Source organism: Fusarium keratoplasticum, chromosome 2 (genome assembly GCF_025433545.1).
Source record: "Fusarium keratoplasticum isolate Fu6.1 chromosome 2, whole genome shotgun sequence".
Lineage (NCBI taxonomy): Eukaryota > Fungi > Ascomycota > Sordariomycetes > Hypocreales > Nectriaceae > Fusarium > Fusarium keratoplasticum.
In genome coordinates this window covers 3030655-3053763 of record NC_070530.1, presented here as the reverse complement: position 1 = coordinate 3053763, position 23109 = coordinate 3030655, and the positions used below count along the sequence as shown (strand labels likewise).

At 51.6% G+C, this 23109-nt stretch overlaps 6 protein-coding genes across 6 annotated transcripts; 2 read left to right on the top strand and 4 right to left on the bottom strand.

Annotated features, from left to right (window-relative positions):
• Nucleotides 1–184: 184 nt before the first annotated feature.
• On the top strand, nt 185–1875 carry NCS57_00284700 (MFS domain-containing protein; the record flags this gene model as incomplete). The annotated part of the gene is made up of 2 exons (XM_053052865.1): nt 185–679; nt 733–1875. 2 exons carry the CDS (start codon nt 185–187, stop codon nt 1873–1875), a joined length of 1638 nt encoding a protein of 545 aa, XP_052918111.1.
• A 783-nt stretch (nt 1876–2658) lies between these two features.
• NCS57_00284600 (Helicase ATP-binding domain-containing protein) lies at nt 2659–4299 on the bottom strand (the record flags this gene model as incomplete). Its single annotated transcript, XM_053052864.1, has 6 exons — nt 2659–2748; nt 2821–3490; nt 3564–3735; nt 3846–3887; nt 3941–3977; nt 4006–4299. The coding sequence occupies 6 exons, from the start codon at nt 4297–4299 to the stop codon at nt 2659–2661; spliced, it is 1305 nt and encodes a 434-aa protein (XP_052918110.1).
• Nucleotides 4300–7852: 3553 nt separating this feature from the next.
• NCS57_00284500 (uncharacterized protein) lies at nt 7853–8814 on the top strand (the record flags this gene model as incomplete). Its single annotated transcript, XM_053052863.1, has 3 exons — nt 7853–8037; nt 8100–8277; nt 8401–8814. The coding sequence occupies 3 exons, from the start codon at nt 7853–7855 to the stop codon at nt 8812–8814; spliced, it is 777 nt and encodes a 258-aa protein (XP_052918109.1).
• Nucleotides 8815–9939: 1125 nt separating this feature from the next.
• Nucleotides 9940–11515, bottom strand: NCS57_00284400 (uncharacterized protein; the record flags this gene model as incomplete). The annotated part of the gene is made up of 4 exons (XM_053052862.1): nt 9940–10363; nt 10413–10762; nt 10849–11398; nt 11487–11515. The coding sequence occupies 4 exons, from the start codon at nt 11513–11515 to the stop codon at nt 9940–9942; spliced, it is 1353 nt and encodes a 450-aa protein (XP_052918108.1).
• A 609-nt stretch (nt 11516–12124) lies between these two features.
• Nucleotides 12125–12964, bottom strand: NCS57_00284300 (uncharacterized protein; the record flags this gene model as incomplete). Its single annotated transcript, XM_053052861.1, has 1 exon — nt 12125–12964. The coding sequence occupies one exon, from the start codon at nt 12962–12964 to the stop codon at nt 12125–12127; it is 840 nt and encodes a 279-aa protein (XP_052918107.1).
• Nucleotides 12965–14961: 1997 nt separating this feature from the next.
• On the bottom strand, nt 14962–16660 carry NCS57_00284200 (AA-permease domain-containing protein; the record flags this gene model as incomplete). Its single annotated transcript, XM_053052860.1, has 2 exons — nt 14962–16454; nt 16501–16660. 2 exons carry the CDS (start codon nt 16658–16660, stop codon nt 14962–14964), a joined length of 1653 nt encoding a protein of 550 aa, XP_052918106.1.
• Between the last annotated feature and the right edge of the window lie 6449 nt (nt 16661–23109).

The following is a 23109-nucleotide window of genomic DNA, read 5'->3' as shown; positions in this document are numbered from 1 at the left end:
CTTTGATCTCTTCCTCACTTGATCTCAAGTGGCTTCTTTCTTACGTGACCGGTAGTGGTCTCCTCTTCACTTGGATTCATAGTGGCCTCGTCTTCACTTGATCCACAGTGATACTCTCTTCCTCTATTTCACTCATCGATTATCTCTTCACTTTTTACATCCGCCACCAGTCAAGCTCTCAAACATGTCCAGCCTTAAAGACGAAAAGGTCTTTCACGACGAAGGGGACGGCACTGTCGAGGATGTCGACATCATCCCCTCCGACCTCCCCGTCCACCTTGGAGAGGATGTGGCCTACGGCCCAAGCGGCATTGCCGGTGTCATTCAGTCCCCTTTCGTGTTTGCTGCTGCCCTTATTGCCTCTATGGGTGGTTTCTCCTTTGGGTACGACCAAGGTGTGATTTCCATCATCAATGTCATGGACCAGTTCCACGACGTCTTCCCATACGCAACCAGCGGCTTTGGAAAGGGATTCATGACAGCAATGTTGGAGTTCGGTGCCTTCATTGGCTGCTTCTTTATGCCTTGGCTTGCAGACAAAATTTCACGAAAGAAGGCCATTTTTGTAGTGACGATTTTCTTCAATGTGGGCGCTGTGCTGCAGACCGCGGCCGTCAACTATGAGATGCTTGTTCTGGGCCGCACAATTGGTGGAATTGGAGTGGGAACTCTTGCAATGGTAAGTCTTACCTAAAAAACGAAACAAAGACTTGGCCTAATATAATGATCTAGGGTGCTCCTTTGTATATTTCCGAAATCGCCCCCCCTAACCTCCGCGGTACCCTACTTGTCCTTGAGTCGATTTCGATCTGTCTCGGCGTCGTTGTCTCGTTTTATATCACCTATGGAACCCGTCACATGGATGGAGAGATCGCGTTCCGCCTTCCTCTCGGCCTCCAGATGGTCTCCGCCACTATCGTCGGTTTCGGCATCTTCTTCTTCCCATACTCGCCACGCTGGCTCGCCCTTGTTGGACGCAACGAAGATGCTCTTGCCAATCTATCCCGAATGCGCCGTCTTCCTGCAGATGATGAGCGGGTTCAGACTGAATACAAGGGAATCGTTGCTGAGGCCCAGTTCCAGAAGACCGTCCTCGAGCGCCGCCACCCCGGCAAGCACGGTATCAGACTCGAAATTCTCACCTGGTTGGACCTATTTAGTCCTAATACTTGGAGGAGAACTGTTGTTGGTTGCGGAGTGGCTTTTTTTCAACAATTTAGTGGGATCAACGCCTTCATTTACTACGCTCCAACGCTCTTCCAGTCCCTAGGACAAAGCGAACAGATGGCTCTCGATATGTCTGGTGTTTTTAACATCCTTCAGTTCGTTGCCGTCTGTGTCTGCTTCTTTATAATCGACCGGGTGGGCCGACGCCCCCTCGCTATCTTCGGCGGCCTCGGCGGCCTCGTTTCCTGGGGAATTATGGCTATTCTTGTCGGCCTTTTCTCTGACAACTGGAAGGCACACTCCGCTGCAGGCTGGGGAGCTGTTGCTATGGCTTTTATGTTTATCCTGACTTATGGAGTCTCTTACTCGCCCCTCGGCTGGGCTCTACCCTCCGAAGTCTTTCCCACCGCAACTCGATCAAAGGGCGTCGCCTTGTCCACCGCAACCGTCTGGCTTTGCAATTTCATTATAGGCCTTATTACGCCGCCTATGATAGAGAATATCGGCTTCGGAACGTATGTATTCTTCGCCTGCTGGTGCGGATTAGCTGCCGTATGGGCGTTTTTCCTTGTGCCTGAAACAAAGGGCAAAACACTTGAACAGATGGACGAGGTTTTCGGAGACAACAGCGGGCAAGAGGAGAGGGAGATTATGCAGTCTACGGCAGCCCAGGTGATGCGTTCTGGCGTCCCTACCCAGCAGGTCTGAACTACCTTGTATCTGTATCCACTCTACATACTAGACCATAAGAATACTGGTGTTTGATGAGCGAGCAATAAACTTTTATATGATGTCTTGATACTTAAAAAAAGTCCTTGGGTTGTTGTAAAAACGTGAGTGTTATAGGGATATGTGACCCTTATTTAGACTTGACCTTGAGACTTTATGTCTCGGAGTTCAAACTGGTATCCTAAACTGCTTATACGGTGAAGATGATTGTTTGAAATGTAATTCCGTATTGAAGGATTTATGAGAAGTGTGAAGGGCCCGGTATTATATACCATGTTGAGGCTTGAGAATTGAGAAAGGGGTGAGGGAACTCGGAATTTAATGGGGCTAAACGCCGCGGATAGACTTACTATAAGATACAGTCGAAAAATAATAGTCCAAGCCATTGCGTTTTATGAGTTTAACATTGACGGCATGGATTGATTTTGGGAGAAGGGGGATAACTCGACGCAGTTCCTGACTCCGGAGCTCTCTAAGTGTCAGATGAACATTCCTGGTTGCTTTAAGTTGTTTTCACCTCTGTTTGGATTCCTTGATACAAGGACTTTGAATACCGCTCTGAGTATCGATGAATCCATGTCTATTACTCTTGTTCTATTAGAAGAGTGGGTTGTCGTTATGTATGTCACTACGTACCTTCCCTGGGGCTGATAATGTCGAGCCAGTCGTCCCCCCATTGCCGCACCTTAGATGACAGGTCGCTTTAGTAACTATGAAATATTCCGAAATAAAGATGCGTGGATGATGAACACTGTAAAGAGTTTATTGAGAAAATCTCTCTGCTCTGGTCAGGGAATACGGCATTGCCTGGCGAGACTCGGGAAGTTGACTGTCGTGAAAGTATGGAAGATCCTAGAACTGGTTAGAGAATGCCCATACGTAGGGGGGGGGGGGGGGGGGGTGTCAGATTAATAGGGAACATACAACAAGCCACTCTCGCTCGACAGCCGTGCAGATTTGCGGGTATTGGATACCTGCATAATGCATTCTGTGGTAGATGACCAATTCCCACTCCATACTCACCTTGCAGTCATCAGGATCAAGGGCTACCTGGTGGTTGTCATGCACAGTCTTGTAACCGTCTTTGTTGTGGTGGATGCCCACGTTGAAGAAGAAGCCTGCGAGGAGTGACTTTCGGATCCTGGCATCAAACTCCTCGTGGTCATCGTCAAGAGTTGGGATGTCTCTACCATCCAGTAGGTTCGTCTTGACGTGGCTGAGCAACTCGGTTTGGGTTTTGAGGACCTGTTCAGCAACTCGCTGGTTGATCATGTACTTGTTACACCAGCCGGCCAGGTTTCCACCAAGCTGCAGGCGTGCCTTGACATAAAATGCCATAGCATTGAGACGGGCGATATGGTCAGAAGCTGGATGGCCGAACGAGGAGCGTTTGACATCGGCGGCGTACCGGACCACGTGTGGCCGCATGAGGATATCATCTTGGGTGCTCAGTAAGGCAGCAATGGTGGTGATCTGGTCGAGGCAATTGTGTTTGAATCCCGCAAAAAAAGCGTTATACCAGACGCAATGGACTGGTAGCTTTGCGGCCCTTTTGCCGTTGGCTGTGATCTTGCCGCCTTGGTCGATGTATCTCCTAGGTTCCAAGTCAGCATCAAGCCCCCAGATCATTTGCCCTTTCTAGAAAGCAGATTTGGCATGAGACGTACATGTTATTGAGCTGTCTAATAGCCCGCAGGTAGTCCTCCATATGAGGGGGGTCAACCCAATCAAAGTCATGGAGATTATCAAACCCCATCGACTTTAGTCGCAAAACGACCTGGGTGAGCTCGGTAGTGTGGCTTCCGGGAGGAGAGCTCAGGGGGCACACTTGGTCGTACGCTGTCTCGGTGTATAGGCGGTAACACTCTCCCGGCTGGGTGCGCCCGGCTCGGCCAGCTCGCTGCCGCGCCGAGGCTGGGAGATGGGAGCGGTGAGGAGGGTAGTCATACCCACGCGCGAGTTGTAGCCAGCTTGCTTCTGCAAGCCTGTGTCTAGATAAGTATTAGCTTGGCCATTTCGTTAAGAGACGCCACCAATAACATACCCACAACGTAGACAATACCAGGAATCGTCAGACTCGCCTCAGCGACGTTGGTCGAGACAACGCACGTTTGAGGCGCTGAGGTGCTTCGGGAGTGCCGAGTACATTGGCAGTACCCGCAGGCCTGGGATCAGGTCTCGAAGCGTCACACATATCTCTTCAATCTCCTTCGCCGCGGTATTGAACACTAGGATGTTCCCTTTTGGCTTCTCGGTCACAATGTTGCGAACTGTGGCACAGACCGAAGTGAGGTAATTCGGCGTAGCATCTCTCAGGTGATAGATCTGGACGGCATTAACCTGGGCAGTGGCTCTGAACACATTGGTTGTGTCGTAGTATGCCATGAACTTGTCAAGGTTCATGGTCTCCCCATGTTAATGAAAGTCCACGCATGCAGCTCGCGCAAAGTGCATGTAAGGTTTCTCCCACTCTCGACTTTTCAGCGTCTCATCTTTCAACTCTCCATCTCCCTTTTTTCTTTCCCACTCTCCACATTCTCAACCCTCGACGAAAACTTCCTCCAGATTCCATCTCTCCTCCAAAGGGATAATGAGTCTGAATCCAGGTGATGACGAGAGCCGGATTGACCGACTACATCGTTTTTTGGACGAACTTTATGAGAGGACACCGAGGCGCGAACTGGTCCTTCAGACGCTTAAGAAGTCGCTGAAAGCAAACCACCCATTCGAAGAGCCCACGACTTTGTTGCCCGTCGAGGAGGCCGAGATCCGACGTGACTTTGCTATCAAGCTCGAGGCCGAAATCCGCACCGACCCGTTGCGGGCCAACTTCAGGCTCAACGCTGTGCAAGTCGCTGCAATCTTATCCGTACCTCTATCCACACTTCAACCAGGCGGCTACCTCTCCCCTCGAGACTATAGTGGACAACGGAACAGTGACGAGACTTTGTACACACGACCGGTGAACATAAGACTGCTTGTAATGCACTGTGAGTAGTGACTTTCTCCTCTGCGTGGTGTCCAAACTAATCGTCTCGTCATAGTCTTGAGGCCAAGCCCGGAGGACAACAAAGCCTCTGGCAACAGACTCCCTGAGTCATCACCCACCCCTCGCAATCCTAGCAACCCTAGCAACCCTAGCACACCCCGCAGGAAGCTAAAGCTATCGTCGAACTTGTCCTCAACAGGTTCCCGAAAAGGTTCCCAAAAAGGTTCCCGAAATGGCTCCAATAAGCACGACCAACCAGATGCAGAATACCACCCTAACATCTTCAAAGAGTTATCCTAAAAAATTAAACCTCTTAGAGTACTATACTCTGTTTCTCTGAAATATTTATGGTAATGTGATCGCTATCCTTAGAGGAGCACAATCTGACGCGCGACTAGAGTCTCGTTTCCCAGACCTCGACGCCCTCCTCCTGCGTGTCCTTGGCGCCGTCGGGAGATAGCACCAACCATGCATGCTAGCCAAAGATTGTAAGAGATCGAATACCGTACCAAACGGGTGTCGTTAGGCCAAAGGATGGGGAAATCGACATGCCGTATAAAAATGGGTGCCGTTAGACCCAAGGGAGAGGTCGAATGCCGTACCAGACGGGTACCGTTAGGCCAAAGGATGGGGGTGATCGAAATGGTGTAGATCGTATTGTCCGAGGAGAGATGCAACATGGGCACCTGGACGTCCGTCTGATCAGGGTGTCCACCCATTGTTGGCTGAGCTGCGCCCTCCGCGCCCCCTGCTGACTGAACCAAACTCTCTCCGTGGGTGAAGAGCCTCATAGAGAGTCTTGGAAGGTTTGGGGAGTTTGTCCTCCTCGTCCACCTCATAGGTGATCCTGCCACCCTGGGGAGCATCCTCCGAGCCGCCCTCAAAGATGGCAATATCCAACACCTCGGGATCAGTTGTCCAATTTCCCCTGGGGACCCACGTCTTGTCAATGTGCCGCCCTTGCAGCGCTCACTCACCTAGCCAATTACCACGATCCCTGGGCGGGCATGCTTGAGCTGATGGCTTTGCGAGGTTGACGACTGGTTGTTCTTGGCGAGGTCGGCGGGAGACAAGAAGTTGGGGGATTGTGAGATCTCGGCAATGAAGCTTCCTTTGGTAACACTAAGGACTTGACTTGGTTCTTAGGCAAGCTGATCGGATACCTTTGAGAGTGTGATGCCAGCAGGGAAGATCACCGCCGTGTACACGTCTTGTACTATTTTGATATCACGAGGATCACGGTCGTTTGGCGGGTCCGTCGCAAGCCTGGCCTGATGCCACTCTTCCTAACCGTCGTTTCAAGTTCGGCCAAGTCTTGCAAGTCGATTTTCCTAACCCCCCTCTGCCCCTGGACCTTGCGTGTGATGAAGATTTGGTTGGTGGTGGGGGGGCTGTTGGGCGAGGGTGCTTGTTTGGCGCGTACAGCGTTGCTGACGACAAGTGAAGAGTCGCGCGCCTGCATAACGGCAATGGCCGAGCCTTCGATGTTGTCCTGCGTGTATCGGATCCCATCGTGGGACCATCGACGGGGATACCGCAGTTGGTTCAGAGCCTCACGAACAGGCGGTAAACCGACCCTTCCTTCGTCGATCTGCCCCAGAGTCTCGCGAATAGGGGCCATGTCCATGGTTTCCGTGTTGGCAATGCGTCTGGTGGGAGGGAAATATATGGCTAAGGTATGTGAGTCTCCGTAGCAGCTGCTGGGTAGCGAGGCTGACTGCTCGGGGGTGATAAAGGCTTTGGCTCATTGTCGGGGTCAAAGAAGAATACCAAAACGACAGTTTAGATGACAATGAGAAGGCATTAGGACTATTATCATACCAGTATTAGATGAAATTAGGAAGAAGCTTGGTTGAAATCTTATTACCTGGAGCAAAACTCATCAGATTATCGTCTAAACTGGCGGAATCCAGCCGCGCGTTGGAGGTCGCAGGAATCGACAAGAGTTCGATAAAGAAGCGCAAGTGGAATAACCACGACGTAGTTCCGGTGCTTTCGTTGAAGTTGCGGGCTCTTCAGTACTCTGGCCAACCTTGGGAAGTGGATCGGGTTGAGTCTGTCGAGTTCTCAGGCTCAATTTGGCTTGGGATGCATTGGGGGCCGGTTCTCTCGAAGGCAGCTAGGCTGAGACAGACTGGGGTATTAAAGGCCGAAGAGGGGGTTGCTGATATGCCTCGGGGGAAGAAAAGGTGTGCTCTATGACATCTCGATGGCTCGCGGTGTTGCTTGCCGAGATTTCTGCTCCCCAAACATTCCATAGTTCTGAAGTAAGGGTCGATGGAATCATCATCATCAAGCAGGAGCTTGGGCAGCTCAGCAGCACCACAGAGGCTTCTGGGATGATGGTGCCTGCTGATTGAGACCTCGATTCCCTCGTCAAAAGTTTGGGTCTGTTCGGTGTGGTTGCGGCTGCATGAAATTCATGTCGTTTGTTGTTTGCATTGTTGTTTGCGGTGTTCCATGTGTTGGGGAAGCCAGTGGCGGCCCTCGCGTTTGCCTCAGAAATGCGATAAGGGGGTAATTCTCCGGGTAAGACCTCCACCAGAGCGCGACCAGATTTTCCAGCGCAGCCACCCAAACCTCTCACACAAAATCCTCCCATCAACAAAGAAACCGACCTGTGACCTACACCTGCCCATCGCTAATATGATGGAGGTCACAAACTCCCCACCGATCTCGCCTTTCTCCTCTCACCCTTCTTCTTTTCCCCACTCCGGCCCAACAACCGGCCTACACAACTCCGCCCCCTCAGGCGTCTCTCACCTTCAAGGCCTATTGCCCTTCTACCCATTCCCGCCCCCTTCGTCTGTTGCACTCCCAAGCCTCAGCCAGCTTAGTGGGTGAAGGCGCGAAAGAATCACTGTCCTCCAACGCCGTGCCCGGCCCCTTTCCCCTCCAGGTATGCCCACTGCAGTCGTCGCATGGAGTTCCCAGCTGAACAAACATTCCCGCCTTAGAGAAGCCAAGATGGAAGCCAAGACGAAAGCCCAAGACGGTTCTCTGCCATCGACTAGCGAGAAGTCCACGCTGGTGCGCTACTTGGAAAAGATGGACTTTCAACCTGCGGAGTCTCGTGCTCGCAAAACCGCCGTCACCAAGGCCCATCACCTTAAAGGCGATGAGATTTTCCTCTTCAGTGATCTTACCCGAGAGTGGGCAAAGAGTGAAAAGGCAGTGGAGAATCGGTGCCGCTGACAACGAAGGTGATGGCCAGCTTCTTCAAAGCAGTCTTCAATAAGTGGGATAGCGGCTGCGTGGTGGCTCCTCTCAAGAAGAAGCCAAAGATCGAGAAAGAAGACAAGGGCATCATCGTCGGAGAATGGTCAAAAGATCTCGAAGAGTCGCGTGCCTCCAAGCTAAAGCGCAAGAAAGAGGGCAAAGACGAGTCGGAGGTGACACCCTCGAAATACCGCAGAACCGGTGAAGCAGCTTAGGTCGCTCTTTCCGCCAAAGGCTCGGAGCCGCTCAAGTTCAAATTTCTTGACAGCAAATCTCAAATGGCCGCGGGCACGCAGATCAAATACCTCCCTGGTATGACACAGAAGAAGGCCGAGATTCGGTGCATCCATCTCTACGACCAGGCTGAGATCATGCGGATCGATACGTACAACAAGAACGTTCTCGCCACTTTGGCCCGCATAAGTATTGTGGAATTTTCGGAGAATGGGAATTCCGAGGACATGCCCGTCCCCGTGGTCAACCTAGATCACTTGATTCACGACCGCCTCGCCCAACGAAAATACGTGAAGCAGCATCTGATCCAGGACACGGTGGAGCATCTTGAGCGCTTTACTGGTGTCTTCGGGGACAACTGGGAAGAAATTCTCTTTCCCAGGATCCTCGGAGATAACTGGAAAGAGAAGCTCTTTGCCAGGGTCTTCGAGGGTAGCTCGAAAGAGTTGCCCTGTGCAAGCCCCTCATCCTCTTGATCAGCAACAACAACGAGGAATTGCTCTAGCGAGCTGCTTCATTCTTTCGGCTTTTTAATCCTCATCAACAACAACGGAGACTTCATCTTGTGGGCTTCTTTCTCCCCCTTTTCCGGCGTCTTCAACAACAACCACAAAGAATTGCTCTGGAGGGCTTCTTGTGCCATTTTATTATTTCTGCGTCTTTTGGCTCGACCCTGGGTTCTCGGCACTCGGCGCTCAGTGTTCAGCATTTCTATTTCCTTGGAATTGCTCTAGTGAGTGTTCTCATCATCTTATCTTTTGCGGCGCCATATTTCGAAGCTGAGGTCTGACCTCGACCTCCCCGACCTTTACCTACACTCTCTTAACCACGAATGGCCACTAATGCAAGGTATCAGTGATGGCATAGCGAAGGCGGATAGATGCGCGAGCTCAGAATGTCAACGACGATCTGCAGCTTCCAGCATCCCACCAACAGTCGCGTCGCCAGTCTTTATTGGAGTCGTCCAGCTCCTTTCCCAAGCGGGGCCCCTTTTAGCACGCCTTTGCTAGGGTTGCCTCAAATATGCCAAGGGAAACGGGGGGCCGATACGCACCCGAGAAGGTACCTCGAACGGCTTTTGGCTTCGTGAGCTGGGGAATAAGCGCGACGCCATCAACCAGGAATGGTTCAACCGAGGCAACTCTCCCAGGTGCATGAACTCGGCTTGTGGTGTCAGAATTCCGAAGGGGGCCAAGCTCTATGGCCTGATGAACGGAATCCGCTGCCAAAGCCGTCAAGGTTGAATGGTCACCAGCCGAGGACGCTCGGCCCAAGCATTTGGGCAAACCTGCCGTGTGCGATGGGTGCAATCGACCAACCTCAATGGTCCACCCCTGGGATGAAGAGATACTGTGCGACGGATGCAACACTGCACGTTGCTGTGGATTTGGCACCGACAATATCATTCCGGATACAGACTTCGAGACTGTCCTCGCATGCGCCAATCCGGCGTGTTGTTCAACCGGAGCCGGGGTCAAGGTCGACCATGCCTTAGAGCTTGGCCAACGTCTGAACATGTTCCGAACCCTAACTTTCTCCTAAGATTACCTATAGCTTAACTTAATTAATTAATAATCTTATGATATTCTTATACTGATTTACTAGCTACTCTTAAGACAGTGTAATCTAATGACATCCCAGTGTCTCGTTTCCTCCTTGACCTGCATGCCGTCCTCCTCCTCGGAAAGATCAAGGCCAGACCTCAGCTTATCCACCAGCTCGTATGATGCTTCGGAGAATAGGTCAGCCTGTTGCTCTGGGATTGACTTGTGGGTGACATGATAAGTGCCGAGGTAGACCATGAGAAGACCTTCAAAGAACACCGGCATCCACCTTTTGATGTCTTGGACTACTTGGCCGTCTGATCGGAGTCTATTGGGTTTGGTCCAGACTCCGACAACTCGGTAGTTTGGAACTACCCCGGCTTGACGAGTAAAACCGTAGTACATGCCACCTGTCCCAGGCGTGCCGCATGTTGGAGTGTTGGAGCAGACCCATGTGGTTGTCACCGTGATACCCACGAAGCTATCTGAGTTGCTTTCGCGTCTGCTCAAGTAGCTGTGGCCCCGACAACTTTGGCTCGAAGAGACGTTTGCCCAACTGGTGGTCGGCGGCGATCAAAGGAGAGGGTGAATTCTCTGGGTCATTCCCGTTCTTTGCGAAGGCCACAATCCGGTTGCGAGCCAGAGCGATGAGCAGTTTTTTATTGAACTCTTCAGCTCGGGCTGCCTCAGCCTGGTCGAAAACCCGCATGGCCTGGATCCGGGCGCTGTCCTGGGTTATGTCAGAGCCATAGTTGACCTTGACCTTGTTCTGAGAGATCATTCGCTGGTTTTCGTCGCGGAGTTCGAACTCGACGACCTCTGGGTGTTCGGTCGACACCGCTAACCAGGCGGAGGAACCGAGTTTGCGAGCCTTGGCCTCCTTTATCAATGACTCGTCGAAGCCTCTTGGTTTTGCTTTTTCTCGTTGGCAATCGACCCTGGGGCGTCGTTTGCCCGCTTTCCAACCTGGACCGACATCTCGCGCTTGTTCCTCGCTGCCGGTTTCTCTGGGATGTTGGGGGTGCCGTTTGTGCCGTCCCACTTCTTGAAAACCGCCTTGAGAAAGTTCTCAAGCATCTCCGTGGTCAGGGACTCTTCTTTCGCGTCGCCGTCGATCCTCGCCCATGGTACAGCAAGGTCACCGAGCATGAAGAGCTCGATACTGGTAAGGTCATACGCCTTGGCGATGACCTTTTTCGGGGCCCGAGACGGCGCTGCCACAAGGTCTAGCTTTTCGAGGATGTGACCACGTGTGAGCTTAGCTCCAGTCGAGTCGTCTTGGGACTCTTTAGGCTCCATCTTGTCTGTTCTGATATGGATATGCATGTTAGGCTGAGACCTCTGTGTAGTGGATGGTGTGGGCATTCCGAGAGGAGAGGAGGGGTCGGGTACGGCGTTGAAGAGGTGGGCTTCTTGATAGCGGCTTTCGCCCATGAAGTGGTAAAGGCTTGAAGCGGGGAGAAAGTGATCCTTCTGAAGGAAAGCCAACTGAAGACCCCCGACCTGTTGTTCTTTGCTAAAGGGCGTGGTGAGTAAGATGGGCACTCTATCTAAGTTGGCCGGTCTTAGCTTCACCAAGAGCTCCAAGGCTCCTGGTTACTGACCCAGAACACCGCGTGAAGGTGCCGACCATGGTTCTGGTACCTCCGCAAAGGCTCATAGAACCTTTACATCATCGGCATTGGGGTGAAACAAGACTCAGACAGGATTCCACCTGCCACTAGACACGCAAATCTCTCTAGTCCGTCAAAGATGGATGGCGTTAGCCATGAAGTTAGCCACGAAAGCTAGCCCAGGAACAAAGAGTTCCTCTATCTAAGACGGATGCCGCAAGGTAGATTTCGAGAAGGAGAGGCGGTCTCTGGCGAGAAGGGGTGCCGTTAGGCGTACCCTCGGTGGGAATCTGCAAAAACATCAAGTGGGCGTGAATACGGCGTGACGTCGGGTTTTGAGATGCCTGACCGTAAAGTTGAATGTCGTTCTAAAAAAAAAAAAAAAAAAAAAAAAAAAAAAAAAAGATAAAAATGATAGCCATTAGGCCCAAGGTCGGAGAGGTTGGAATGTCGTGGAAAGAATGACGCCGTTAGGCCTGGTTGATGATCTGGTTTGCAAGGTCAATTATTGCTCCTGACATGGACATGGCTCATGACTTACTTGGTGCGGTGATGGTGGACTTCTAGCCTCCGTGGGCAACCAAACACCAAGCTGCCTCGTATATCCTCCTAGTAATACTCTTGACCAACTAAGAGCTTCCATGGCCGAGTTTGTCGCGGAGCCTGGCGATCAAGTCCCAGTGTTCATCGAAGGCATCACACGCCAGCCTCAAGACCACAAAGAGTTCTTCGATAGACTCCTCGCGAGGGATTTCCGGATGACCCCCGTCATCACCCACGTTGCCAGATTGGGCGAATCCGGTGATGCGCCTACGACTCATGGCGAGTACTAGCCGCTTGTTGAAGTCATTCACCCGATGCTCCTCAGCCCGGTCGTAGATAGAGATACATCTTTGCATGGCCTTAAAGTGCGACATGCCAGGGTTGTATACAACGACTTTGTTATGCGGAACCTGTCGGAAGGACGCATCACGGAACGTATACTTGAAGCCGCCGTCTTTGGGAAGGCTTAGCGTTAGGAATGCATCCGCACCCTGCTTTCGAGCAGAAGGCTTCTTCTTCTGCGGCTTCTCTGCGTCGTCGGTCTGCTTCCTCTTGGCGCCCGCAGTCTCAGCAAGTGAGGATTGAAGATCCTCTTCCCACGTTCCGATCTTGAGTCCCGTGTCTCTCTTGTTCCGACCTGGCTCTATCAGGACTTCTGGCGCGCCCTCTGAGCTGTCCCACCCATCGAAGACGGCTTCCAGCAAGGCTGGCAGGCACTCAGCCATCGATGGGTGCTGGGGCGAGGGTTCGGTGTTGCCGATTCTTGCCCAGTATCTAGCAAGGTCGACGAGCGATATAGCCTCACCCTTGGTCAGGCCCTCAGCGTCTAGGATAGGAGTTTCGGGAGTTCGAGACTCCGCAAACTTCAAACCCAGGGTCTGGCGCTGGGAGCTGGAGGGCGGGGGGATATCCGTCGGGGTGTCCATGGCTGAAGATTCTAAAAGGCTGGAGTTAGGTTGAACGGCTCAAGATGGCCAAAATGGCTTGGATACTTACGAAGAGGGAGGGAGCAGGCTACTTATGATGCTTGGAGGAGCGTGAAACACACTTGCATCTAACAAGGAATACTGCTCAAGGCGCTCCCGAGATCTCAAAGATATTTACGTCTTGATTGGTCTCTGACAATAAGTGATGCGTACATATTAGGAAAACGCCACTCACGGACGAGTAAGTGATTTCTTCTTCACAGACTTCCCAGGCTTACATATCATACTCGGGAAAAGATGGACCAGGCCTTGGACACCGCTCTTCCCAGGAGTCTTATCTATCGGCCTTGATGCTCGAGAAAATTGCCTTATGGAACCTCTACGTGAAGGAATAGGAAGAGGATGTTGCGACCAGTCAGCCAGCCCGACCCAAGAAGAGAGCCAGGCTCGAGGATGACGAGACCGATGAAACCGCGGAGGAAGAATTCGAATACCAAGACGCCCACTACCCTATCGCCGCCGATGACCCTCACCGTCTGCGTTTCCAGGGACGCATAAGATCCCTGATTGACATCCGCTCCGAAGAAGATATGCCGACAGCCCAATGGATGAAACTCCCGCGATCCCAAAGGGCCATGACCCGGGGCTTTCGAAACATGCTTGTCGAGAGTGATGTCGAGGAATTAGCTAGAGCCATCCTACACAGGATCCCCCAGCAATCACAACAGATACTGGGCCGCCAGACCCTCAAGGCCGTTGACCTCTTGGATCTACCAAGGGTCTCCAAGAACTTCCCTCACCGTCTGACATATCCGGATGTCGCCGCCGACAACAAAAACATCGAAGAATTGCTCCAGAGGGTTCGTTATCTTCTCGGCCTTTTCAACACCACCCCAATCAACACCACCCTAGAAGAGGGCCAAATTTGAGGACCACGAGACGGATGAAACCGTGGAGGACTGGATCAAATACCGCAATACCCACTACCTGGTCCCTGCCAACGATCCTGACCTACACACGCCTCCAGGCCGGCGCCCAAAGCCTCATCAAGAAACTGATCGGCTGGTTCCATTCCAGCAACGAGATTTCTATATCTCACTGGATGAAGCTCCCCGGAACGGAATGTGCCATGACCTGTGGCTTTAGGAACGTCCTCATGGAAAGCGCTGCAGCACAACTGGCCAGCGCCATTCTCAATCACATCCCTTATAAGTCTCAACAGATCCTTGTTCGACATGAAGTCCAGCCTATCAATCTCTTGGAATTGCCTTGGGTGCCCAGTAAGTCCTTCCACCGCCTCACCTATGTCGATATCGCGGTCAACGTTGGCCCTTCAAATGTACGCATGCTGCCGACTCTATTGCATCCAAGTATCCCAGTCAAGGCTACTAACCCCGGGGTCTAGATCTAGCCTACTATGGATACAAAGCTTTACATTGGCTCAAGTTTGGCCGGCCAAGGTGGGTATACCCGCCCCCAAGTTCACGAAAAGGAATCCGATCGCGCCAAGTTAACGGGTCGACATGGCGCTCTACCTCTTTACATTCGGCGCTCAGCTTTTCTTTTCTTTTCGCTTGGCCGGCTTGGCTCATCACGACTTGATTGAGGTAATCTAACGATTCTCGATCTAACGATGGCGGTTTTCTTGTCATTAACTGTGTCAGGGTGTTCCTGTTCGGTCTGACGTTCTGACGTTCTGATGTTCTCAAGTTTTGGCTGCGCCCTTGTCAAAGATTTCTCATTTTATCCTCTAATATTCATCAGCATTCATCATAAAAAGATCCAAGAGAAAATAAAATTATTATAATCATCACATGAAGATTTAGCTAGCTCTCTTCTCACTAATTATATAACGCCCTCGAAATCATCACAGGGACGACAATAGACATGTAGACAAGGTCAGATAATTCTTCATCTCATTATGTACATCTGAGGGTATCAAATCGGCGCTCTACACCGTCAAAGCTCTTCATATCTATCTAACATCCAACACACGCTTAAGCAAGCCAGAACCAGAACTTCTCGAGCGCGTTCTTTGGAACGGGGGGCACATCCTGTGCAGCGAGCTCATCCATCTCCTTCTTTCCAGTAATGACATCGATGTTCTGGAGGCGGATGCAAATGGGAGTGCGGAACCAGATCTTGTGGCCGAGGTAGAGGGCGAGGAAGAGAGGAATGGTAATGTAGGCGGCGATGAAGCTCTTGACGTCCCAGTTGCCCTTGAGGAAGATGGCGAAACCATTGGTGAGGGTGAGGAGGGAGATGACGAGCAGGACGAACCAGGTGGCGTAGGGCTGGAGGGGAGTCTTGTAGGGGAGGGAATCGAGCAGGTTGTTGAAGATGAGAGCCTTGCGGAACCGGAGGTAGGTAATCATGACGACAATCCAGGCGATGAAGCCAGAGATGGTCGAGATGTTGACGAACCAGTTGAAGACGGTCGCGCCAGAGTTAGAGACGTTGAGGAAGGCCAGGAGACCAAAAGACCAGGTGAAGAGGACGGCAACCCACGGTACGCCATGCTTGTTGGTAATGCGGAACCACTTGGGGGCCTGGTTGTTAAGGGCCATGGAGTAGAGGACACGGCTGCCGGAGTAGAGGAACGAGTTACCGGCAGACCAAGCGGAGGTTAGCACAGCGGCGTTGATGATGTGGTTGAGGACAGGAATTCCGACGTTCTGGATACCAATAACGAAAGGAGAAGCACTGGCGTTGGAAGAAGTGGCGCCAAGGAGCTTGGGATCGTTATAAGGAACAAGGATACCGATGAGGAGGGAGGAAACGCCATAGAAGATGGCCAGACGCCAGATGAAACGACGAGCAGCCTTGGGGATGTTGCGCCTAGGAGCGACGGTCTCACCAGCAGCGATGGCGATCAGCTCGGGAGATGTGATGAAAGCAAATCCGGCGCTGATAAAGGCGCTCCAGTAGGCGAGGAAGTGACCGGTCGAACCCTTAGCCCCAAATTCTTTGAACGCTCCTGGGTTCTTCCAGTATGTGAAACCACGGACGCTATCCTGGTCTGGACCACCTCCAAAGAAGATGACAATGCCCAGAATGATGAGACCGCAGATGGTGATGAGCTTGATACTGGCGAACCAGAACTCGGCCTCACCAAAGAAGCTGACCGCAATGATGTTGAGGAGGAGCATGACGGCGAGAACGATAGCGATCCAGAGAGCGATAGACACCGGAGGCTCCCAGTATTCGATGATGATACCAGCAGCGACAGCCTCGGCTCCGATGAGCATAGCATATGCGTACCAGTAGTTCCATCCGGCGGCGAAGGCGAGACTGGGGTCGACAAAGCGGCCGACGAAGTAGGGAACAGTGATACCGCGCATGGGCAGGTACACCACCATTTCGGCAAGGACGTTCATAATGATCCAAACAAGGGCCATCATGGAAAGGTAACCCATGAAGAGGGGGGCGGGTCCGGTACGGGTAAGGATGCTTCCCGAGCCGATGAAGAGACCAGTTCCGATAGCACCACCTGACAGTGTTAGCGCATTAGATGTGAGAAAGTGCAAATGACTTACCAAGGGCTAAGAACTGAATGTGTCGACTCTTGAGACCTCGCTCAAGCTGATCGTGAGAGTTGGCGAGATTGTACTCGATGTTCTCGTTCTCGCCTTGGCGGCTCGCCTCTTGGTTGAGGTCGAAGCCATTGCCGGCGTCGATTTGCTCCTTCTCAGCCATATTGGTGGATTTTCCAGGAGTAACGAGTAAAGAAGGGGTTGATGGTGTCTGAGCAATGTTCCCAAGAGGGGGAAGGAGGGTGATATTTATCCCCCGGATTCAGGTTCGGGGTCTGTCCGCGTGTGGGAAGGTGTCAACTCTACACAGCAGGTGGAGTCGCCGATGGAGGCCCCACAGCCTTCTTTCTTGGGGATTTGGGGTAAAGGCGGGGGAAGGTATTGGCAACCTGGGGCAGGCCTGGGTCTCGACTTTACGAGATGACTGGATCACACAGCTAAGAACGAGGGAGATGAGTGAGGAGAAGTTGGAGAGGTGAATGAGGCTCTGTGACGGGAATGTTTATAGTATTCACACTCTGCTCTTCTTATCGATAGAGAGCCCTATGAAGAGACCTGCTGGAGCTTCAGTGCTACAGATAGGAGGGACAGGTACAACCAGTACGTTCCTCCATATCAAGATACAAGATATGACATGGGACGTGTAGTCACACCAGGATTGGGCAAGGACTAGCGTCGCTGATAACGGTGGGCAGCAATCCATCCATGTGGTTGCCCCGAGGCGAGTCTGTTCGGGGATGACCCGGAGTGCGGGGACTGAGCCGGGGACCTGGGCATCAATGACACTCTCCATAATACGAAGGACTTGTCAACCTGTGACGAGGTTATCATTGCCAAGATCTGGAACATGCGAGATTGAACACGGAATCGTGACCTGACCGGACCGTCCGACGCCTGTGGTGGCCAAAAGCTGCGGTGGTCAGCTGTGTAGTCAGTGGCCCAGGTCCCAACGTTTGAAGTTCATTCTCCAATCTCAGCTAGCCGTGCTATCAATCGGGAAAGCCGCTAAAACGTTGGAGTTTTTGGAGTAGCGTCGTCTCCCACGTTCCAGGGTCAGACAGGACCAGGGGTCATCTCAGAAAGGCCGACAAAAGCCGGTCGACGAGGGCGTCTCGGGCCAGTTTAAGCACGACTCCAACGCGGTCCGACAGGGCAAAAGCGCCGCGATGGCACGGCTTACAGCGGATGGGGGGCGATCCCCACCTCGTAGCGCGGTGGAGAAGGGAACCTGTGGTGCAAGCGATGCTAGCTTGATGGAGTAAAGTGTGTGCAGGGAACGCCGAGATGGTGGTGAGGGCTAGTCCGCAAGGGGCAGCGTTCGAGAAGGGATTGCGATGAAGAGATTGATGACGGGTTCCAAAGGAGCCGCATCCGTACGACGTAGTAAGTTTCTTCAAGTTAAAGATTAGGAAGGTCAAACTCAATCATGTCCTTTGTCACTTATTTACCCCTTCGGGTAACAAGCCGAGATCCATGTTGGGAAGCGTTTCAAATTACGCAGTGCCACCTTGTGTTGGAGATGGCCTCGCACCCTCGTCGTCTGCGCCCTTTGCAAACAAGCCATTAGAGACACTCACGCCATTGCCCCATTTAGCTTTGACAGGGAATTATTGACGGGACACTTGGAGATCCCCCTGTTACTGTAAATTCCCCAACCAACCACATGGCAAACCGCACACACAAGCACTCTTCTCGTACGTAACAGAGGTGGATCGCGGGCTTCAATCACTACGGTAGTTTGCTGGTTGTAAATGCCATGACAGAATCCAATCTGTCACAGCGTGTTATAGCTGCCAGGCCTCCAGCTGGGGCCCCGAGCAAGCACGGTCAGTCTCCATAACTCAAGGTCTGGACCATGTGAAATCTTGGATCCATCAAGATTGACAGTTTGTAAATCTCACCGCTCGGTCCATGTGGGAGCGTTTGGCAGTTGGTAAGCAAACGTGGCAAAGCAAACGCCTCTGCGTCACAAACAGCCACCACCACTGCCGCCGCCATCCATCACCAAGAAAAATCTGCGATAAGCCACGGCCGCTTACTGCCGGGCCGCCGACAGGGGCCTTTCGGCACGGCATTCACGCCGAGGCATTGAGCCTCATCTTGTTTCCTTCAGCCGTTCCATTCTTGCTTCCATCTTTCTACGAGGCGCGCTAAGTTTCTCGGCTCAGCAAGGTTCCAGCAAGTCTTGCATTAGCTCGCCATACCAACGGCCTTTTGCCTCCGTTGTGACCGATGATGCCAAGACGGTGATTGATTCAGGTGTTGAAGGTTGGCCCGAGAACCTTGCATGCTGGAGCCAATAACATTGAAATCTTCCTGGAAAGTCCCGTCGTTGTTCAAGGAGTGATTCCTCAGCTCTGCCAGCGCGCAAATTGCTCGGCCTTTTCGACGCGCCCTGCCGACTACTGCTTGTTGTTTACGCCCTGCGTAGTCCTCCGTGCCCTGGCTGGACCTGGTTTGCACAGACAGCTCAGTTGCTTCTTTTGCCCGTCTCGGAAGGTTCATGCAAGCTTTTTCTTGGCTATCAGGACACTTGCATGCTAAGACGGCACAAGCGGGTTTGACCCAGCAGCCGAGCAACGCCAGGGCGCGGCATCTCAGACGACGCGATGATCGGCGACTAAGATAACCAACCGCTTTTGCGCCCTTTTCGTTCTCATCTCTTTACCGTTTTCGACATTCACTCTGACAAGTTCAAATACACATACTCACGGTCCATCAAAGAAAACTCCGCCCGTGGATCTCAGATAACCAAAGTGGCCTCATACCTACCCACCGCCCCATCAGGACCCATATTACGACTCTGGGGATCACGTTGCTTGATCTCGCTCCCTATCTGGGGAATGAATCTGTTACCTAACATGAATCCATCCGCTCCGCTGAATAGCCTTCCCTTGACCCGACGTCGTGTGTTGAAGCCTGAACCTGGCCAGTTTGCCTCTTTTGAAGCTCCAGAGTGCCCAGCCTTTCCCCAGGACAATCATCGACGCTTCGGAGCTTGGCCGCGACGATGTCCACGTGCTTTTGCTTCACTTGCCGACCAGGCATCTGCCCACTTACTGTGCACGGGCTGTATTGTGGCTCAGCTGGTCAGGTTAACACACGTCAGGCTCACAAGGTGTTCTTGGCGGCACATGATAACCATGACCGCGGCATCCGGGACTCTGCCGCCACGGTTGGCATCCATGGAGTGTTGAGTATGACCTGTTAGTGTTCCTTTCCTCACTCTCTACTTTTTCTACAATTTGCACGTCTTGAGCTCGGCATCTTTCGCGATCAGTGCGTACTCAACAGAGTTGCTCGTTCTCAGGGCAGAACATGGCCACCCCTAGGTCCTTGCTTAGCCCCTGTCACCGGAATAATCTCAAAAGAACCTCGTGGTAGACCAGATTCATATTATCATCCTTGACCATGCCCCAAAGTGGCCAGGCTCACGGGCCAACCTTTGTCTTGAGCACAGATTTGGCCACGACAACGAGGTTTCTTCAGTGTTGTTTTGTATTAAGCGACATGGCTTTCGTTCAGCTCGTCCAACCAACTTAATGATTTTCAACGCAGAAGTTCCAACATCATGCGGTCCTGATACGAAAAGAATTTTGCAAGTGCTGAGGACGTCGCTTTAACCTAGATTCGCGTCATCCAAGCCACTCCCGCTACCACACCATCGGTTAACAGCGGCTTCAAGCAACTCCCCCTGAGATGCACTACAATGTCAACATCCCCTGCAACCATCACGTAGAGGCAAATTTTGCAGTCCAAGCTAGCTCCTGTTCCTGAATACTGCGTGGTCAATGCACTGAATCATTGTCTCTGGTGTTTACACGGGTTACATCTTCACCCTGGTCCACGGGAACTCGGGACTGTTCCGGCATCACACATCCCCTTGTACTGCAGTTCTGATCGTCACCCAGGTTTGACTGGCAGTAAGCATGATACACATTGTTCTCTATACTCTTCGAGGTACTTGGTGGCCGCTATGTATATCTAGTGATTAGGCATATGGAGATTCACGTCCTCTGTGTTTAGAATTCTAAATTATAAGGCCTAGCTCATATTTCATGCAAGCATCTTCAGCCCAAGATCACTCTCAGTGGAGCAGAATACTAGCATCTTCCAGGACTCTCCATCCACGGTCTGTACTATTGCCAATAGGCTCCTGCAAGCCTTGCCCCTAACGCCAAAACCTAATCTCCCTCCATCACCTGGCACGTAGGTCAAGGACACCAGAATGACGAAGATCTAACTTTTCTTAAGACTGATGAGTGAATTTATACAAATATGTAAAAAGAATAACCTTATCTAATCAAAGTATTAGATCCTTTTCGTTTATCCTTCATGGCTACCTTTAGGGAAGTATGAGCTAATATGGATCTCTGTTCTGGTGTCTTGTTTTTTCCAGGGCATGGTAGAGGTCTCGACCCGGGCGACTCAAGCGCCGATAAATTACGCCAAGTCCATCATACTTCCAGACTTCAGTGTGTCATCAGCTTTACGTACCAATATCAACCCAGCCTTTCCATCCAAAATCCTGCTCAGTATTCTATCCGACTATCACCGGTGGTCCACGTTTCTGTCCCCGGCTCTTTCAGTCAGCCGCCACGTCTGAACCAAGCCCCAGGGTCTTTAATCCCCTTCCAGATCCAGTACAACCAATTACCCTCCATCTCTTCCTTCATCTCAACCTCAAGAAGCTCCAAAGCCTTCACCCGTTTGACAAGGGCCGAATTCCGAGCCCTCTCTTTTCTGCGTCCTCTCTTGTACTCACGTTTTGCAGCATAGTGTTCTTCTCGTTCCATCATTAGCTGCTGCTCTAGCTCCCGTTCAGCAGCCAGTCCCAGCTCCCGCTGGGCGATAAGATCCGCGATGTCTTTCTCGACAGTGTTGGGAGTGGCCTCCAGTTTCTTTAGCCCTCGTTCAAAGTCAGTACTATCTTGCAGTTGCCACTGAATTTGCTGCAAAGCATGACGTTGGCATTTGAGCCTTTGTGCTAGAGCTACCTCAGAATCTCGGAGCCTTTCACTCTGCCAGCGTGCCGTTTCGAGATCTTTTTTCAAGGCATCATTTTTCTCAGAGAGCTTTTCCAGGTTGGTGGTAAGAAAAGCGTTCTTGTTGTGCATGTCGTTGATTTCTGTCCGCGCAAGCAAAGGGGAATGATCGACAACCCTGACCTTGCCCCCTAGTGATCTGTTAATGAAGCTGTCTTCTTAGGGAGCAACCAGGTCCTCTTCTACCCTTCGTTCAAGAGACAAGTTCTCCATTTCAAGAAAGTGAATTCTTTTCTCTCGTCTCTGTGTCTCTTTCTTGCTGATTTCAAGAGCATCTTGGCGCAGAGCGAAAGACTCCCGGTCGGCGAATTATTGCTCTTTGAATTTCACAACCAACTCATTTTTCTGTAACCAACTGGGTCATGAAACTAGAACACGCAGCTCTTTGAATACCTTCAAAAGCCGCTACCACAAGATTCTTGATATCTTGCGGAGGCTTCGATGGCCGTGGTCCAGTTGTACGAGATCTGTTCACGCTTATGTCGTTGAGAAGTAAGGCTAAGTGGGTTAAATTGATAACTTCCAGTCGCCTTTTCGACAGCTTGTCTATCCCAGGCAGGGTCTTTCGGTCCTAACAGATGGCTTCTATGCTAGATGGTAGTGAGCAAAGTAATATGGTGTTTACATAAGGTTGACCATACGTGAGAGAGAAAGGAAGACCAGCATCTATAACCCCCAGAATCGCTCGACAAAGATGAATATAATGATCATACATTACAGCCTTCCTTCTCAATTGAGGCTATAGTAGACAACTACCCGCACTTGAAATCGGGAAACAAAGCGATTGCTAAAAATTTACCAGTTCTTATCTAGGGTAGCTACAGGCTCTCGACATGCCTGGCCACATGATGAACAAAGACCTTTTCTTAGTGAAGTGAGGTCATTCAAGTTAACTCAAGATCTTAAGTGAGCTGTGGATCTTACTGTTCATTCAAGCCTTCACGTATACCCATTACTGGTGGGAGTTTGAGATCCGCGCAGGGGTCATTGACCTCGTAGCCAGTCCGGTGTTGTAAACAGGCAGGGGTAGACTCAACGGAAGAACTGTCAATCAATGACCTAGGTAAATTACTCTAGAAGCTCTCAAACGCAGGTGGATTCTTCGGTCAGCCCACGACCAATACTATTTTTACAACTTCCCACTCATTGTACATGCCTTTCAGGATGGATGCTGTAGTGTTGAGGCGTCAGCCCGAGCCTCCGTGCCTGTGAGGCTAACATCTGAGTCAACTACCGAACCCCGCCATGCCCCGCCATGGCACGTGCGTGATCCCAGATAAGATAACATAATGCCAAACATCACATCACAAGTCAACAAAGATTCTCATGCCTCAAAGGAATAACAATCTTCAATTAACTGGGGAGATATCGTGAGATGCAGATTGACGGGAAATTACGGCTGGTCAGGCACAAAGCCGCATTTCGTGGCGCGGAGCAACTTTTTCCCGGATCCGCACATCCCACCTTCTCTTGATCTCTGCCCCGCCGCATTTTTTTTCTCCCCGCTACAGGTCGTCGACGTTCATCGTCAAAGCGCATCCTGCTTTGCAAACAAACATCATTCACC